General features: G+C 44.7%; 1 protein-coding gene across 1 annotated transcript in view; it reads left to right on the forward strand.

Moving 5' to 3' along the window:
- Nucleotides 1-356: 356 nt before the first annotated feature.
- PRIMA1 (proline rich membrane anchor 1) overlaps nt 357-13,308 on the forward strand; it is a gene marked incomplete at both ends in the record, with an annotated part of 49,536 nt that continues 36,584 nt past the window's right edge. The window contains 2 exons of the mRNA XM_080345964.1: nt 357-449; nt 6,738-6,888. Of these exons, the coding sequence (XP_080202090.1) occupies nt 357-449; nt 6,738-6,888 (244 nt within the window). The remainder of the gene's footprint in view (nt 450-6,737; nt 6,889-13,308) is intronic.

Raw genomic sequence — 13,308 nt, forward strand, 5'->3', positions numbered from 1 at the left:
CCAGCGCGGGCGGGCTGCCGGCGGCGGCCGGCGGAGCATCCCGGGGAGGGGCAGCCGGCAGGGCGGGCAGGGAGGGAGGCGGGCAGGGCGGGGGTGGAGGCATGTCTCCCCGCTGAGGGAGCCGGGACTTGCTGGGCGCTGGGTTTTCCCGACCACCCTTTCCCCTCCCCACCCGCCCATCTCCCTGCCTCTCTTCCCCCTCCTTCCCTCCCTCCTTCTCTCCCTCCCTCCCCTCCAGAATTAAAGTTGGGACAGTCGCGCTCCGGGGATGGGTGCGAGCCAACGCCTCTGCTGCCGGCTCGCTCTGCTCCCTCCCCAGGTCGCCCGGAGCCCGCGCCCCCGCCCGCCCAGGAGGGATGCTGCTCCGGGAACTGCTGGGGCTGCTCCGCTGCTGCTGGCCCTCCCTGCTGCTGCACTGTGCCCTCCACCCGCTCTGGGGCTCCGTCCAGGTAGGGCTGCCCGAGCCTGCCCAGAGCCGCGCCCGCCCGCCTGCCTGCATGGAGGGAGCTGTGGCGGCGGGGCCGGGGTGCGGGGGCGGCAGGCAGACCCCCCCGGCCGGCACCCCGGTAGTGCGGGGAGTGGGCTGGTGCAGGCGGGTGCTGGCGGGGCGGTGGTCGCGCAGGCGGCCCCCGGAGAAGGAAGAGCTGTTGCTCTTTTCGGCGCGGTGCCCCCGTGTCGGCTGCTGCGGGACGGAGCGTGTAAAGGGTGGGCGGCCGGGTCCCAGCCCCCGGGAGCGCTGAACTAAAGGTGGTCTGTCTGAGCAAGATGTAGTTGACTTTCTTCGGTGCGCTGGCAGCCAGAGGGTTTGTAAGAGCATTTTGCTGTAAGCGGCAGGATGCACAGAAAGAAGCAGTGCACTGAGCGAAGCTCCGGCAGTCTAATTTTGGTCATGTTTTGCCGTGGGTTTTTGATGTTGATTGCGAATTGAGGATTCTCTGGGTAAAGGGCTGAATCAGCTTTTGCCAACTCCGACGCTGTGATGTTGTGTGACCTTGATTATAATGTGGGGTGACTAGCAAGATGGACTGAGAGAAATTAGTATATGGTAAGGGAGAGCGACCATCCAGTTTGGAGAATCAGAACAGCAGCAAAGCTGAACTCAAATGCGTCACTGATATTTTAAAGTTTATTTATAATATATGCCTTCAGAGGAGTGATTGATGAGCCAGCCAAGTGCTGTTCAAGAACAGAACAATCACAGTTTCTTTCTTGGAGAAAACACAGCAGAGACTCTACATCTTTTACTCTCTGTTCTAAACTTAGTGACTCCCAAGAGATTAAAGAGAGATGTTGTTTGTTTTAGCATCTTGTCTTTTGCAGTGAATGACAAAGGGGATTTTTGCTCCTTAGGAATTAAAATGAACAGAAATACAACAAAAACAACCTTCTTTAAACCAGTGCCCCTGTCATAAAAATCTCTGCCAGTTCTACCTTCCTGCTGTCCTGCTCAAGTATTCAGGTAGCTAAGCATCGTGTAAAGAGATGCCTTCTGCAACCTCTCTCCTGTAATCAGTCAGTCAAGCAGACAAAAAAAAAAAAACAACAACTTGCATAAACATATTTCTGGCATATTCAGATGATCTAAACCAATGTTTCAAAAATAATTACATTTGTAAGAACTGAAACAGGCTCTGAAAAATGCAAAAGCCAAGGAGCCCAGCCTTTCCCTGCGATAATTTGGAAGTTTTGTTGTCCCATTCATCAACTGCACTTGTGCCTGCTGTTCTGTGGAAGGGCAATTGATAAATCTGCTCAGACTCAAGCTTTTTCAAGCTCTCCCAAAACTAGGATGTATCTAAGGCTCCCTACAACAGGTACCAAATGGAAAAGGCAGGTGTGGAACTCTCACTGGCATGCTGGCCTTCCTGTGGCCAAAACTCCCTCATCTTCAAATCCATTCCATGACTCCCTTACCCATGTTGAGTTGCTCTTACCTTCAAAATCTTGCAAGCCATATTCTCCTCAACTAATTCAGTAGTATGTCACATCATGTTGCTCCCCTGTCCCTGCTCCATCTAGAGCAGCCATTGTGTTTTCTCAGGTCTCTTTTCCCAGCCCCTCTTCACTCATTTGTCTGTGCAGTGACTTATGTGTGGCAGGGCCTTCCTCAGGTCCTGCCTGCCTTGAGGCACTTAAGAGAATCAGTCAGATGCTAATCAGAGGAGAAGCATTTATCTTATTAAAACAAAACAAACCAACAACAAAGACCCAAAAAAAAACCCCAAAACCAAAACACAAGCAAACAAAAACAAAAAAAACCCCACACAAACAAAAAACCAAAACCCACAGTCTTTTCTTATTAGCGTCATAGGCAGCACTGTGACAAAAAGGAAGGGACGATTCTGTCTGAGGCTTTTGACATAATTAAAAAAAAAGAGCAGAAAGTGTCATGATGAATAGCAAGGTCATGTTTTTTTCTGGTTTCATAAACATGGATCTGGATTAACTCTGATGTGAATTATGCAGAGCTGTCCTGGGATTTACGCAGCAATCTTGAGATCTCATCTCTGTAGACTGCTTCCAAGACACTAAGCTCTTGCCACTTTAGCAGGCTTTTAGAGGTCTCTGTGCCTTTTCAGTCAACTGCACTTTTCCTTTCAATCTTTCGTCCTTTTACCTGATTCAAAAATTCACAAGACGGCCACCCTCCGGGGACTGTATTAATCCTCTTTTCCCATCTCACTCTGTGGAGCATGCTCGTGGACTGCTGCAACCCCATGGGATTCTACTGAAATACTAAACAGCTCTGACCACATGCAGACTTATTCTTCCACTCTATGCAAAGCAGGACTAGGACCACTGTTTCCGAAGGAAATCTCGGATTAAAAAGAAATACATCACAAACACGAACTTCAACTAAGAGACTGCAAAAGGAAACCACCAGTTACCACTTCCTGTTTGCTTTTCCCTGGACAATTGTGGATCAGATTTTAATTGCCATGAATATTTAAAAGCGTTTGTACTTTTTTTTTTGCAAATCATGTTCATATAAAAAGCACAAATACGTAAAGTCAGCTCTTTATGTCTTTTTAGAGCAGGGAAAAAAATGCATCAGCTTGAAGTCCGGGCAACATATCTGTCCAAACTGGCCAACTACTAAGTGTGTTAAGAAAGCTTCATGCCAAAAAGCAACCAAGTTTTAGACAGGTCAAGGAGACACATGTTCATGGCACCTCCAGTGCCTGGAGGAATGGCTGGAAGGTGCAGAAGTGGTGACTAGGGAACAAGCCCTGTGTGGTCCATCTCTGGAGATGACCCCTTGTCAAAGTAGTCTCTATGCTAGAAACTGCCTGGCAGCCCAGCAGGTTTCTGGTTAGTCATCATCTGCAAGGTGCTTCCAAAGCCCCTCTGGGGCCGTGCTACTGTCCAACAAAACAAACAAGCAGTAAAGTTTGAGGCTGGACTCTAATTAGCAAACCTGTGCAGTGAAAGATTAGGCTCTTTCAACACACCTCTTTTCTCCTGCCATCTCATGTAAAGACAGCTTACTTTGAATTGCAGGCGGTAAGAAAGAACATGGACTAATTTATTTCATCATCCTCTGCCAGAGCAAAATTGTTCCCTAAAGCATATTTTCTCATGATTTGCTCTGCTTACCTTTAGAAGACACAAGTAATAGCCTTCATTCCTTTCATAAGAAGACTAATAGATATCAACAGTGGGACTCTTTTTTTTTTTTTTTTTTAAAAAAAAGGAGCCAAATGTCATTTATTTTTTTCTTAATCCTATCTTGCTACTGTTAGTTAATCTTCTTGCAGCAGCCTTTGACTATTTCTCTCCTCCTTGAGGCCCTCAACTTTGATTCATGTCTTTCCTTTTCCTGCCAGATTTCAGCCAACTTACAGTATATTTATTATTTTAAACTAACCCTCCAAGACAAAGCCCTGGCAAGATAATATCTGTGTTCCTACATGTATTTTCTAACAGCCACACATTTCACTGAATAAGAAGCAAAGGGAAACAAATAAGTGATAATGCCTATGTTTTTAAACAGTAGCTCTTTCCCAACCATTTCAAAATGATGGTAGGGAATTTTGATAAAGGTTCAGACTAAGGTATTGAGAGACAAAGAGACAAATCGACTTCTTTTTTTTTTTTTTTTTCCCCAGAAATAATATTTTAAATACACAGGAGCAGAGAGTGGCTGGGCATGTATAGGGTTAATCTTGTCTGCAAAGTAGTTGAGGAAAACATCCACTGGTTTCTGAGGACACTCTATTAACAGCCTAAGGTAGAAGAGCCTCCCAGGATTTAAAAGCAGTCAATAGTTCTAAAAAAAGGCAGAGCGAGCCTTTACTTCTGGTTAATATTAAGTTAGAGCAATAAGTCAATGTAGCTTTTCCATGACCAGCACTGTCTTCAGACATATACACAAAGCTGCTTCTGGTCTGCAGATGAAGCTGGCACCAAGTCTGCTCAGTGTTATTCTGCCCTGTCTCCATCCTCTCCCATTGCACTAACTTCTGCAAGACTGTACCAAGCCATAGGATTCAGCAACTGGGATCCAGGGAGGGGATGATTATTGTAGTTGATTTGGAGTTAATACTCATTTCCTAAATCAGCTGCTAGGGCTGGTGGAGAGATGTCACCCTACCTCCTCTGTGAGCACAGTAGATGTTGTCTCACCAGTACAACTAGGAGGTACCCCAGGTGTTCCATTGTCACCGCATGGAGTGGGTACTCTTCCTATGGGGCTCCTCTTTGGAGGGTCTCAACACCCCAGCCCAGCATGTGAACGGCAGTGGAAGAGCTGAAACGGCATGGAGGATATGCTGCTGGCTGTGATCACTTACTTTAAAAATAAATAAGCCTTCTTAGGTGACAGATTTATTACCAAGCCATGAGGGATTATGAAGCCGAGTCACTTTGATTCATTAGAACATTCAGAGAGTTTGTGTAAGTCCCTGGAAGCTGTCTGGAATGGTCTTTAACCATCCTCTGACTGTTACCTGATGGTGAAGGGGAAAGTTGGAAAGCACTTGTGCTGAATTTGTTTTTCCCTATGTTTGGTAATAGATTTTGACAAGCTGTTTAAAGAACTGAACCTTCTGACTTGTGCTGTGCTGAGCCATCCTTCCAAATCAGCTACACATAGCCTCTTCTATTCTTTCCTCCCTCTCTATAATATTTAATCAACAAAGCCCTACCTCCGTTTCCCTGAGGCCAGAGTAATGCATCTTTCTGCATTTAGAAACCTCCTACGCATGTGAACATGTCCTTTGTGCAGTGATGTTGTTTTAATAAGCCATGTCTCTCTTTTCAGCCAAAAATACATGAAATGACTGTGTGCAGCTTTCCTGCAGCCAAAAGGCAGCACAGCACCCCTGGTACCCAGCTGTGAGCAATGCCAGGGTTGAGAGGGGAGAGAAGACAGACTCTTGTGCCCAGAACTGTCAGGGGAAATGAGGCAAGCTTGGGCAGGAGAGAGGAGTGGGGAGAAGGCATCCCTGGGTGACCCTGGGGGTAGGCAGGGGTGCAGAAGAGGCCTAAAACAGATCAGAAAGTATGACGTGAGACATCATCTTTGTGTTGACTGACATATTGTGGAAAATAGATAATTAAAGAAGATCATGTTAGGCCTAAACTATTAACATTAGGACAAGAACCCAAGAGCAAACTGTACAAGGCAATGGTTGAATGCCAGCATAACTGTCCTTAGTTTCAGCAAGACACAAGTCTGTCCCAGGTGCTCTCCTCATCTTATATTTAAAGTGCTTGTTAGATAACTTGCTTATTCATGTCGTCCCCTTAAAATTGTATCCAGTACTTTGCATGAGCATCAGTCTATTGAGAAAGAGCTGACTTAGAGGCCTCTGAAGTAAACACTTCTCAGAAAGTCCCGAGATGTTCAGCAAATCTCCTTTTCATTAGGGACTTATTCTTCTTCATTTCATAGCATTAGATTAGGAATTCTACTGAATATTCCTCCTGGTCACGTAAATATTACTGGTCATAAGAAATATATGCTGTTAATAAATGGTTCTTTTCACAACTAGATCAAGCTATTGAATATATTGTAAACTAGTACTGGCTAAATCATTGTCCGTGGCCAAGCGATGCCAACTCTTGGGTTCTGCAGTGCATCATCTTCAGCTGTATTACTAACCGACACTGTATGTTATGGAGGCTACAAGTCACAGTGTAGCATTTCCATTTTGACTGTGTTATTGATGTAGTCCACAGATGAGTAAAATGTGGGCTCCCTCTCCTCGTGGTGAGAAATGAAACACTCCATTAAATGCTCTCTGAACATCAAAGGGAGGCTGGCAAAGCTGAGGAGAGATCTCCTCTGGCTTTAGTTCTGCCATAAGGAAAATGAGCATAATCCTGACCCTAACTGCCTTGTAATTTTTATTAGCTCTCTTTGGCTTGCAGCAATGACCCTGTGAATAATGCATGCTGCTAGATGGCTTTCCTAAGGAAAGAAGGCTTACGCAATCATACTTTCTGCCACAACCTGCCTTTTCCTTACCCTATAACTCAGAAACCAGCCAGCCAATTTCAACCAAATTTGACAAAGGAAAAGAGTTCTTGAAGATACTGTGTTACGTAAAAAAATGTAAAATGGGGATCATGTAGGGAAGTAACTTCCTTGTAGTGGCCTTAGTGAGGAACACAAGCTCAGTTTTCACTACAGGGCTGAGATGCCATTCGAGTAATCAAGTCCAAGAAACTCAGTCACGGAAAATCAGTTTTCACTGTTTCTGCTGCTCATGCAATGATTTGTTTCTTCACAGATCACTCAGGGTGAGCCCCAGAAGTCATGCTCCAAGCCTGTAGCAGAGGGAGTCACAAAGAGCTGCCAGGAAATCTGCCAGTGCAGGCCACCTCCACCGTTACCACCGCCTCCTCCACCTCCACCACCCCCAAGGTTGCACGTGGTGCCCAGTAAGTAGCTGCTGGTATGGTTGTGGTGCGCTGAGGGAGGGCAAAATAACGGGGACGCCTGGACAGATGGAAGGAGAAAGGATGTGGGAGAGGGCACAGCTAGCTCGTTTGTCATTTTCCACTTAGCAAATGGAGGAAAAAATGTTCTCAGTAGAGATGGAGATCTGTTTTCTGATCAATGAATAATGCTTGGCTTTTGGAGGAAAGCCAGAGAAATTCCCTCGTTTTGTTGCATTATATATGATTCCCTAGGTTTAAATGGTTTCCTAATACCCCAACCCTGGGAAACGCTCTCCCTCACAGACACAGCGCTGTGCTTCCCCTTGAGTTACCTGACCCCAGGCAACTGCCAGATGCACAGCTTGGAGGTCTGAGAGCTCCATGACAAATGAATTTATAAGCAGGCAAAAATTCAAACACTCTGCCTAGACCACCCTGCAGGTTTGGCTCTCTTCAGGACACTGGGGCTCTACTGGTTTACCATAGTCAGGTTCACTGGTTTTAAATTACTTATGACTGTATACAAAAGTCAGAGGCATGTCAAGAGTCAATGGCAAGTCAGCAGTTTTCCCACTAATGCCCATACAGTCTACGACTCATCTATTTCACTTCGTGCAAATCACTGCTCCCAAGCCTTACCCAGCCCACCCAAGCTCCTCCTAATTTCCACCAATGCACCCCCTTATCCAGCACACCTTGTGCCTGTGGTTCCTGCCGCCTAGCTCTGCCAGCTTCTTTCTGCGTCGCTATTCCTGTGGTCTCTGATGCACAGATCATTTCTGCAACACAATAGCTGTGCTGGTAGTCCCTGGCAAGGCAATCCCTCTGCAGGGGGACAGACCTCACTGGAGCTATCCATGCTGGCTGAGTGCAGGGACATGGGCTGGACCCTGCATAGATGCTTTTAGGTCCCAGGTGTTTGGTATTCCAGCAAATCTCCTTAATGCTTCTGTATTTTTGCAAATTTGTCTCTCCCTAAAAGGCTGCCTATTAATTTCTCTCCTTGCTTACATAAACTCCCCTGGGAACAGTGTTGCAAAGTATATCTATTATCCTTCTCAGTGCTTCCCCCATGGGAAAAGAAATCATTAGGTAGTATCATTTGGCTGTTTGTCTTTATCAGCACCATCCCCAGATGTGCAGAAGACATGAAGAAGGCTTTTGCACAGCTTTTAGCTGGGCAGAGGAATGGCAGAATTTTACGGTGTATTTTCTGCCAGGAGAATGCTTTGTGTTTGTGCCACACTGCAGAAAATAAAGGCAAAGGCAGGAAAAAAAAAAGTAGTGAAACACTTGGGAAAGGAAGTACAAAGACAGTTTGGAAAGCAGAGATGAAGGGTTTTTAATAGCAGGAAAAATCTCTTTCAATGTTCAGGAAAATGTCATGGACAGTGATATAGAAAATTCCCTTGATCCTTGTCTCACAATTGGCAAATAAAGCACTTACTTTGTCACTGAGTTTTCCTGTACCTGTGGTACCCCGTTACCCCAAGGGAGCTGCTCTTATTCACACAAGAGGTGGCAGAGCAGTGCCAGCACCAGGACCAGCCCAGGGACCAGCGCTGCTGCTGGGCTGCCCCAGGATGAGAGCACCACACGGCTGCCCAGCTGTGTCCCCTCCCTGGGCTGCCCTCGGGCAGCTGCTCTGAGAGCCTGGATTTGTCTCCTGGGAAGTGAGAAGGAAATAGTATCACAAAAAAATAAAAGTCTGTCACACATTGCAAAAAGATGAAAGAGAAATCAAATGGGCCTGCGACTGGGGTAGCCTGATGCTTACACAGGCTGGATTGCCAGGTGCTAACTCAGTTCTAAAAATGAGCTAAATAAATCCAGATGACTAATATTTAAACAAGCTATTTTGTTTCAAATACGATTAAAAAAAAAAAATGGATTACACATTCCTTTCACCAGTAAGCTTTAGAGCAGCAATCAAGTGCCTCATCTTGAAAGATGCTTTCATTATTATCAGCTGTCTAGGCACTGTGATTTAGCCCACGTGTACACAGCAATCCCCATCCTTATGAGAATGAGCAAGCCTCATGTTTAAATATTGATGTTATAGACACCGCTTTCAAACAGCATTCAGAGGAGAGGGCAGTAAAGGAACAAGACAAGCTATTATTAAGTGGTTGATGCTAGACTTGCACTTAGCACTTTTTAAGTGATTAAAGATAAGTAGTAGAAAGACCTCTGCAAAAAAAGAAGCAGCCCAGGAGCTGCAGTTTTTTCACCTTTACAAGGTGCAGTGCGCTGTGAGCCACTTCATAAAGATGCTGGCATTGCTCTCAGAGCTTTGTGAACCACAAAAGGCTGCAGCCTTAAAAGGTCTTTTTGCCATCAAACTGAACTTAGTTGGAGGTTTAGATCATCTCTACATCCTTCTACAACAGCTACTGTGGTTTGCATCTGGTGATTAAAGTCAATAGATACAAAATTCCTGTCTGCCCAGTTACTACAGACACCGACAGCTCAGTTATCTGCTAAATGAAGCTACCTAGTGCTCTTCGACATGTCCTGTCTGGTCTCCAGCTGCTGCTGTGGAAAAGCAAGGAATCCTCTTTGTGTCCTCTTCATCAATCCCACCTGAATGTTCTGTAAACCCTAGATGCATGTATGGGATGACACTGGGTAACTGTGAGCAGCTGAATCACTGTCTGAAAGTTTTTTATTGTGCTTGAGGACAACTGAGGACTTTCAGGAACATTTTCATATTGACAGATTGATCCAGTGACAAACCTTTAGCTCTGCTTCCTGCACAGACTTACACAAAATCTGGTAAATGTTGTGAATTCCAGAATTCATGTGTAATGACAGCTAAAATTTGTGTTGACTCCGAGGGACAATAAGCTAATTCCCTCCACAGAAAATGGATAAAATCACACACACTTAGCAGTCACTCTAAATACATGAGCAACGGTAGAAACACCAGCTTTCCAGGCTTTAGGAGGCACCTCACTATTGTTCTCATGTATTTACAAGAAGGTGTGGGATATGTTTCAGTGCACCCTGAGGAGGCATGTCATTTGTTCAACAATATGAATATGGGAAATTAAATTAGATCACGTGGCCCATATATTTCCAAACATGGACAACAAAATTATGAGCTGATAAATTTGGAGAATTCCTCTGCCACCCAAACTCCAGGCCCCAGGGAAGAAAAGACAGACTGTTTTTGTGTTCCTTCAGCCATGACCCTGTGCATCCTTTTCCCACATTTCAAACTCCTTCATACAGACCACTGGTGTTTCCCATGTCCCTCCCAACCCCTGTCCTTGTGGCCAGGATCAGCTACACTGGTCCCCATGGATGCTGCTTTTCTCAAATATTGCTAGTTCGACCTTTTCTCTTTCTGTAAAGTGGGACACATGGAGCATTTCAGTTTTGAGCTTCCCAAGTTTCTTTTCAGATGCAGTTTGTCAGCATGCCACTGAGATACAGCTGTCTGGTTCAGTATAGGTGTGTACATTACCAAGGGTCTTCAAGGAGAGGGGCTCCAGCCCATGTTAGGAGTAGCTAGGATGGTGGGGGTTATGTGACAAAGTGGCGGGGACTGGCAGGAGACATGGTGGCTGAGCCAACTGTGGTTCCTGCAGATCGTCTGGCATATTGATGTTTTCACAGTAACTCTCCTTATGCAAGCAGCAGCCTGCTCTTTAACCTGTGCCTAAAAAACTGCACGTTGATGAAGTGAAGGGAAAGCTCATGAGGCTCTGAGGGGCCTAAGGCCAACTAAGCTTAGATGCTGACAGCAAAGAAAAGAGGAACTTTCAATGAAATTGAGTGTTTTCCCTAGATATAGCTGTAATGACCTGAAGGAGATAGAGATTCTCAGAACCTGGCCTTTAACTGTTTCTTTTTCTCCTCCCATCTGCTTTCCTCCTTGTCTCAGGATTTCAGGCAGGACTAAGAAAAGGTAGACAGAGTACTTGTTTAGGCAGCTTCACAGACCCATGAGATTAAGCTAGTTCAAATGATGTTGACCCTTCAAAAATCTAAAACACAGCTGTTGTCAACCCTTAAATACTTTATGAGCCCAGAGGTTTCTTCAGGGGCACCATAAAGAAGAAAGGACTTTGTTTGGAAGAAGAAGCTAGGCTTTCAAAACAGGAAAGGGTTAAAGCTAGATATACACTGGCATCAGTATCAGTTTTAACTTGCTGAAGGTTTGAGGAAAAAATATTTCAGAAGTGGTGTCTTCAAAATGGTACAAGGAGGAGAAAGGATGTTCAGCATGAACTCCCTGTTGCTGGTTTAGCAACATTTGCTGTCTCTGCTCTACCCACCTCACATGTTGGGTGAGGAGTCCATGGTACTGCCATCTCCTCTCTGGATGACAGAGTGTCCAGTCAAACATTGTTTCAGTCAAAATTTAGAAGAGGAAACTTAAATAAAATTTTTAATCTGAGTTCATTACAAGCTGTACTAGTACAGCTGAGTCTGGGTACGTGAACTAACCTCTGACTTGTTGGACACTTACACATAGGTACACAGTGAGGTCTTTACAGCTCCTGACCTCAATTACAGTTTGCCCTGAGCTGTCAGTTGAGATAAAGCATGATTAAGTCAGTGCAAAGCCAAAGTGAATGACATCACTGCAGTGGACTCTAATCTCCAGGCTGTAATTGCATGATTTTGTTTTCCAAGGTGAAATCTTTTCCTTTATCTTTGGAGATAGTGCGTCTAATTAACTAAGTATTTGGGCTGGTGAATATGCCAAAATAAAAATAAGCAGCTGCAGGAAGGGTGCAAGTTTTTGGCAACTACATGAGTCCAAATATACAGCTTAATTTCAGAAAGTGTGCTGGATCCCTTCAGAGCAAGTAGGAAAGCTAAGGACATTCAGGTCTTTTCAGACAGGTGGTCACAATATGTGTATATAGGCAGGAGTCTGAAGTACAGGAACACTCTGGAACTTCTTGAACTTCGAGTAGGTTTTAAAACAACTAAAATTTGCAGATTTGGCTTGCTGACTTTTAGTAACATAGCCTTTCACAGCAGGAACTTGTTAGGGAAATAATACAGGTATGGTTCTGAGACATAAAATAATAAGAAATGTTTTTCCTTAGGCTTTTCTATGACCTAAATCCTGATGGTAGAATAGGCAGAGTAACTCAGTATGGATCCAGAGAATGAGTCTGAGCTTCACGCTGGGCACTCCACACGGCCATTCACTCAAGCAGGAGAGCTGAACATGGTCCCAATGCTCACAACACCGCTTCTTGTACTATAATACATGGGTAGCAATGTTGATGTGCTTGCCTACACAATGCCAAAAGGACTTCTGTCCTTGGCAGAGGTCTGTGATTGTGCCTCAGGAGTTCAGAGGAGGCTGTGACTGCAAACTGAACTTTAAATCCTCCTGGAGGCCACCATGTATTTTAAAACATGAGATGCCAAAGAATTTGGCGCAGGCAGTCTGGTGTAGCTGCTACAATATGAGCTGAGCATCTCAGAGAGCTCTGACTTTAAGTTTCTCTTTGGATAATCCTTTTACTTTGTGAGTGCTTTTCACCTTTCCAAACAGCTACTGCAGATGCAATTCTGACCCTAATGGCTCAGCTGGCAGGACCAGCCTTTACCTACGGCCCTTCTGCCAGAAGGACTGGTTCTGAGTGATTTTGAAATATTTGAGCACACTTGAGGAACCTCGGATTAACTTCTCCCAAGTGCTGATGCCCCAAAATAATTGTTAGCAAACAGATGGGGGTGTTTTTGTTTTATAGTAAGAGGAAAAAATTTTCCTCCATGCTTTATACAACATAGCAGCTACCGAAACTGAATAGTGATGGAAGAGACCTACAGTAGCACTAAAATGGTAGGGGGTACATTGTCTCCTACACCAAGACATTTATGGTAATGACAGCTACTGTGAGAGAATATTGTTTTACAAGTCTGGTCTAGACAGTGATTTTTTTAAATGCAAGCAGAATGCTGAAACAGGGAAGCCCTTTCAGTTTTGGTAACACAGCTGTCATACTGTGAATTACAGTCTTGTGTGACAGCATTGTTTATAATTTACAAAGCAAAACCAAAATTCAGTTCTTGTCTTCTCTGACATACACTTTCATTTTACTGTGCGATTGTAAGTCACAGAACTGGCAGTAGGATTTTGAGGCTTTCAAATCTAAATTGAAATCAAGCCCCACTGCCTGCAGTCATGGATGATGGCACATGCAGAGTCTAGTCCAGGTCCCTGTTGTGTTGATTTCACATCACAGATTCTACCTGCTCTGCTAGCACAGTGAACCAAATCATTAACAATCCATGATGAGATTTAGGCAGATTTTACCCACCTAAATCAGAAATGCATTGATTAGATTTCCTGCCTCAAACTGCAGTGACCTCTGATTTTATCACCCAAGACATAAAGACTTCAAAATCCTCATATTTTTTGCATCTAGAGCAGTTATTTCTGGCATA

This window comes from Nesoenas mayeri, assembly GCF_963082525.1.
Source record: "Nesoenas mayeri genome assembly, chromosome: 5".
Classification (NCBI taxonomy): domain Eukaryota; kingdom Metazoa; phylum Chordata; class Aves; order Columbiformes; family Columbidae; genus Nesoenas; species Nesoenas mayeri.